This window comes from Piliocolobus tephrosceles, chromosome X (genome assembly GCF_002776525.5).
Source record: "Piliocolobus tephrosceles isolate RC106 chromosome X, ASM277652v3, whole genome shotgun sequence".
Classification (NCBI taxonomy): domain Eukaryota; kingdom Metazoa; phylum Chordata; class Mammalia; order Primates; family Cercopithecidae; genus Piliocolobus; species Piliocolobus tephrosceles.
This window is the reverse complement of record NC_045455.1, coordinates 93,921,727-93,927,726: the sequence shown is the minus strand read 5'-3', so window position 1 is coordinate 93,927,726 and position 6,000 is coordinate 93,921,727. Positions and strand designations below refer to the sequence as shown.

Genomic DNA, 6,000 nt, shown 5'->3' with positions numbered 1-6,000 from the left:
TCACACCTGTAATCTCAGGCAGATCACCCGAGGTAGGGAGTTTGAGACCAACCTGACCAACATGGAGAAACCTCATCTCTACTAAAAATACAAAAAGTAGCCGAGCGTGGTGGTGCGCGCCTGTAGTCCCAGCTACTCAGGAAGCTGAGGCAGAGACTTGCTTAAACCTGGGAGGCAGAGGTTGCCGTGAGCCGAGATCACGCCACTGCACTTCAGCCTGGGCGACAGAGCAAGATTCCGTCTGGGGGAAAAAAAAAAAAAACAAAAAACAAGGGAACACATTTATTATAAATAGGTATTTTATTTATAAAGAACATTTTGGGCAGGGCGCGGTGGCTCACGCCTGTAATCCCAGCACTTTGGGAGGCCGAGACGGGCTGATCACGAGGTCAGGAGATCCAGACCATCTTGGCTAACACGGTGAAACCCTGTCCCTACTAAAAATACAAAAAGAAAAAAACTAGCCGGGCGAGGTGGCGGCGCCTGTGGTCCCAGCTACTCGGGAGGCTGAGGCAGGAGAATGGCGGGAACCCGGGAGGCGGAGCTTGCAGTGAGCGGAGATCGCGCCACTCACTCCAGCCTGAGCCACAGAGCGAGACTCCGTCTCAAAAAAAACAAAACAAACAGAAAATTGAGCTTGATATCTAAAAGGGTAAGGATGTTTACCCAAGTCATTGTAGTTTCACACACTGCTGCACACATCACACAATTTATCCCAAGAGTACAGCCAACAACAGTCTGCTATTTTAGCAGGATGGAAAGGGGCATCTTCCCCGTCCTGAGAGGAGGTTTGTCGAGTGCACGCGCAATGTTGTGCGCACGCGCAGTCCGAGCCAACGGGCCTTTTTGGTGCCGGGAATGCGCAGGCGCGTCATTCCGGCGCCGGCTTTGGCGGAGGGGCGGGACTTGCACCGGCGTCTCTTCTTCTAACTGCAGTTTGTGGCAGCGCCATTTTGAATGTGCGGCTGCCGCGGGTGTGAGTCGGCGGAGGACGAGTTGCCGACTCGTCTACATAGCGGTCTCTCGATTGTCGATATTTTGTTGCCATAGGTTTCTGTAGAGACGTATACATATATATAGACACACTATATATAAATCTAGGCCTGTATCCGGTGTCCGAGGCGAACTCACTAAGATGATGTTAAGAGGAAACCTGAAGCAAGTGCGCATTGAGAAAAACCCGGCCCGCCTTCGCGCCCTGGAGTCCGCGGCGGGCGAGAGCGAGCCGGCGGCCGCGGCGGCCATGGCGCTCGCGCTTGCCGGGGAGCCGGCACCGCCCGTGTCCGCGCCGCCGGAGGACCACCCGGACGAGGAGATGGGGTTCACTATCGACATCAAGAGTTTCCTCAAGCCGGGCGAGAAGACGTACACGCAGCGCTGCCGCCTCTTCGTGGGAAACCTGCCCACCGACATCACGGAGGAGGACTTCAAGAGGCTCTTCGAACGCTATGGCGAGCCCAGCGAAGTCTTCATCAACCGGGACCGTGGCTTCGGCTTCATCCGCCTGGTGAGTGTCAGGCCGCCCGCGCGAGGGAACAAAAGGGCTGTCGGGGTGGCCGCGGGGTCGTGGGGCTGAGGCCACCCTCGTCCTAGGACGCCGTCTCCGTGACCTGTGGCAACCGTGGCGCCCTCGGCCTCATCGATTCCCCTGGGCGGGATTGGCCGCTTCCCCTTTGGTTTCGAGTTCGCGGTCCCGGGGTTTCCTGCGCTCTCGGTGGCCGCCGCGTTCCGCCGCGCGCCGATCGTGCTTTGCGGTGGCTGCAGGCCTGCTGCCCGGCGCTGGCTCGGGCATGGTGCCCTCTGCTCAGGTAGCGAGCGCTCCAGGGTTCCCCGTTGCCCGGGTACCGAAAGGGCCCGGGGGCAGGGGCGGGCGGCGTTTTGGGATGAGAATTCTTCAAGGCAAAAATTGTGCTATAATAGAAACGAATTGAACGTCAGTTTGGAACGGAAGCTTCAGTCGCACCAGCCGTGTCACTGGGCGTGAGGGTCTCTCCCGGAGACTTGCTTCTTAAACAATTATTCACACCCCATCCTTGGCTTCAACGACACCTATATGCGTTTAAGGGTAGACCACTTTATTTCTTTCTAAATTAAATTTATTTATTTTAATAGAAATGGGGTCTCGCCATGTTGCCCAGGCTAGTCTCGAACTCTTGGGCACGAGCGATCCTCCTGCGTTGGACTCCCACTTTATTTCTCACCTCAGTGCAGCCTGCTTTTTACCTCAAACTGCTTAGGTGCCCAAACTCTGTACTCAAGTAACACCGTTTAATCTGCAGTAATGGGACGGTGTTTAATTTTAAATACAGTGTTTTTCTACCAAATATCCTGGAGATTTCCACGTTTTTATAGGGGGAGAATAGATGATACACAGTACTACTTCATAAATTACTGATACATACCCTAGTATCAGAGTAATATAGCTTACTCTCTTGTAATCTAAATTTTGAAAAGTTTTCCAATAATTTATGCAAAAATTGTGATTCCTTTATATTTTTTAAAAATTTGAACAAGCCTGGCCAAACTCCATCTCTACTAAAAATACAAAAATTAGCTGGGCGTGGTGGTGCACACCTGTAATCCCAGTTACTTGGGAGGCTGAGGCAGAGGCTGCAGTGAGGTGAGATCACAAAACAAAACGAAACAAAAATAGTGAAGGTGTACGCCTTTTTTTTTTTTTTTCGAGACAGGGTCTCGCTCTATCACCCAGACTAGAGTGCAGTGGCGTATTCTCAGCTCCTGGGCTCAAGCAGTTCTCCCACCTCAGCCTCCCGAGTAGCTGGGACTACAGTCATGCACCCCCAAGCCCGCCTAATTTTTGTATTTTTTGTAGAGGCAGCGTTTCGCCATGTTGCCCAGATGGCTTTTGAATTCCTGGGCTCAAGCGATCCTCCCGCCTTGGCCTCCCAAAGTGCTGGAATTACAGGGTGAGCCACTGTGCCCGGCCTGGAGCTTTGACTTTCAAAATTGGGTTCTCTGTCTGGACCATACAAAATCTTCATATGTAGAGAAAATTGTAGTTACATGGTACTGTATTTTTATTACTTTTTTCTTTTTTAAAAAATTAATGTACTTCTAAAACCTTTAAGATACTGTTTTTTTGAGACGAAATCTTGCTCTGTCACCAAGTTGGAGTGCAGTGGCGGGGAATCTTGGCTCACTGCAACCTCTACCTACCAGGTTGAAGCGATTCTCCTGCCTCAGCCTCCCAGCTGGGACTACAGGCGCATGCGACCACGACCAGCTAATTTTTGTATTTTTAGTAGAGACGGGGTTTCACCCATGTTGGCCAGGATGGTCTCGTCCTCTTGACCTCGTGATCCACCCGCCTTGGCCTCCCAAAGTGCTGGGATTTCAAGGGTGAGCCACGGCACCCAGCCAAGAGACTGTAATTTTTAGGGCAAACATTTCAACATGTAAGTGGCTTCAAGAGAAGGGCAGATATTCACAACTACTGATAATAACGAAATAGGGAAATTTCTTTAAAATTCGGGTTAAATAATCATTACATTTTGAATATTATAAATGCATTTATTTATTTATTTATTTTTTTTTTTTTTTTTTTTGTTGAGACGGAGTCTCTCTCTATCACCCAAGCTGGAGTGCAGTGGCCGGATCTCAGCTCACTGCAAGCTCCGCCTCCCGGGTTCCCGCCATTCTCCTGCCTCAGCCTCCCGAGTAGCTGGGACTACAGGCGCCCGCCACCTCACCCGGCTAGATTTTTGTATTTTTTTTAGTAGAGACGGGGTTTCATCGTGTTAGCCAGGATGGTCTCGATCTCCTGACCTCGTGATCCGCCTGTCTCGGCCTCCCAAAGTGCTGGGATTACAGGCTTGAGCCACCGCGCCCGGCCGCATTTATTTATTTTTTGGACATTAGATAAACAGCTCGCCACTTGGTGAACATTTTTATGCAAAAGTTATCTTTTTTGGCCGGGCGCGGTGGCTCATGCCTGTAATCCCATCACTTTGGGAGGCCGAGGCGGGCGGATCTCAAAGTCAGGAGATCGAGACCATCCTGGCTAACACAGTGAAACCGCGTCTCTACTAAAAATACAAAAAAATTAGCCAGGCGTGGTTGCAGGCGCCTGTAGTTCCAGCTACTCAGGAGGCTGAGGCAGGAGAATGGCGTGAACCCGGGAGGCGGAGCTTGCAGTGAGCCGATATTGGGCCACTCACTCTAGCCTGGGTGACAGAGCGAGACTCCGTCTAAAAAAAAAAAAAAAAAATTTACATAAGTAAAGGGCACGAATTTTAAGTGTACTGGTTGGTGATTTTTTTTTCTTTTGAGACAGAGTGCCCAGACTGGAGTGCAGTGGCGTGATCATGGCTCACTTGATCAAGCCTCGACTTCTTGGGCTCAAGTGATCCTCACACCTCAGCCCCCCTCAGGTTGCGGGGACCACAGGCACACACCACCACACCTGGCTAATTTTGTTTGTTTTTTGTAGAGACAAGGTCTCTCTCATGTTGCCCAGGCAGGTCTCAAACTCCTGGGCTTAAGTGATCCCTCCTCCTCAGCTTCCCAAAGTGTTAGGATGACAAGTGTGAGCAGCTGTGCCTGGCCACACTGGTTTGTGAATTTTGACAAATGTATATGTCTATTTAACTCAAACCCCTATCAAAATATGCATGTTACCACCCCATGAAATGTCTTCATATTTTTTCCTATTCTTTCTTTCTTTTTTTTTTTTTTTTTGAGACGAAGTCTTGCTCTGTCACCCAGGCTGGAGTGCAGTTGCGCGATCTCGGCTCACTGCAATCTCCTCCTCACGGGTTTACGCCATTCTTCTGCCTCAGCTTCCCCAGCAGCTGGGACTACAGGCGCACACCGCCACGCCCGGCTAATTTTTTTTGTATTTTTAGTAGAGACGGGGTTTCACCATGTTAGCCAGGATGGTCTCGATCTGACCTCGTGATGCATCTGCCTCGGCCTCCCAAAGTGCTGGGATTACAGGCATGAGCCACTGCGCCCGGCCCTATTCTTACTTTCAAGACTGTTTCTAAAGTCTACTTCTCGAGAGTTGTTGGATTATGTGATGTATTAGGTAAGAAAGTACCCATCTCTTTTTAGTAAACAAATCTCTTTTGCAGTGAGCGGAGGTCACACCACTGCACTCCAGCCTGGGTGACAGGGAGAGACTCTGTGTTAAAAAAAGAAAAAAGAAAAGAAAACATTTGGGAAAGAAACAATTTAAAATAATACAGACAGGCAGGATAAGAGGGCTCACACCTGTAATCCTAGCACTGTAAGCTACAACAGGAAGAATCCCTGAGGCCAGGAGTTTAAGACCAGCCTAGGCAAAACAGCAAGACCTCGTCTTTATTCCTTTAAAATAAAAAATAAAATTTAAATAAAAGAAAATAAAATAGGCTGGGTGCAGTGGCTCATGCCTGCAGTCCCAGCACTTTAGGAGGCCGAGGTGGGCAGATCATTTACTAACTGCTACTGCTATTACTAGTGAGTTAAAAGCAATAAACAAAACGACTGTTTAGAATGCAATCATCCCTCAGTATCTGTGGGGGATTGATTCTAGGACCTCCTCCAGTACTAAAATTCATAGATGCTCAAATCCTTATACTGTGTAAAAATGGCATTGTTTTTCCATATTACCCATGCAATCCTGCTGTATACTTTAAATCATCTCTAGATTACTTATAATACCTAGTACAATGTAAATGCTACATGAATAGCTGTTATGCTGTATTATTTGGTTTATTTAGTTACCTATTTGAGATGGATTCTCGCTCTATTGCCCAGGCCTGAGTGTAGTGGCGCTGTCTCAGCTCACTGCATCCTCTTCCTCACGGGTTCAGGGGATTCTGCCTCAGCCTCTGGAGTAGCTGGGACTACAGCCACGTGCCACATGCCTGGCTAATTTTTTTTTTTTTTGTATTTTTAGTAGAGACGGGGTTTCACCATGCTGGCTAGGCTGGTCTCCCAACTCCTGACCTCGCGATCTTCCCACCTTGGCCTCCTAAAGTGCTGGGACTGCAGGCA

General features: G+C 49.3%; 1 protein-coding gene across 8 annotated transcripts in view; it reads left to right on the top strand.

The window, feature by feature from the left end:
* Positions 1-861: 861 nt before the first annotated feature.
* PSPC1 (paraspeckle component 1) overlaps positions 862-6,000 on the top strand; it is a 114,549-nt gene continuing 109,410 nt past the window's right edge. For 7 of the 8 annotated variants that reach the window (XR_002726055.3, XR_002726054.3, XR_002726050.3 and 4 more), the window contains exon 1: positions 887-1,507. Coding sequence is in view for 1 of the 8 variants with exons in the window: in XM_023190645.3 (XP_023046413.1) it covers positions 1,136-1,507 (372 nt within the window). In the remaining 7 variants the exon portion in view is untranslated. Of the gene's footprint in view, positions 1,508-6,000 lie in introns of all 8 variants that reach the window. The other variant, XR_002726051.3, reaches the window with a different exon arrangement.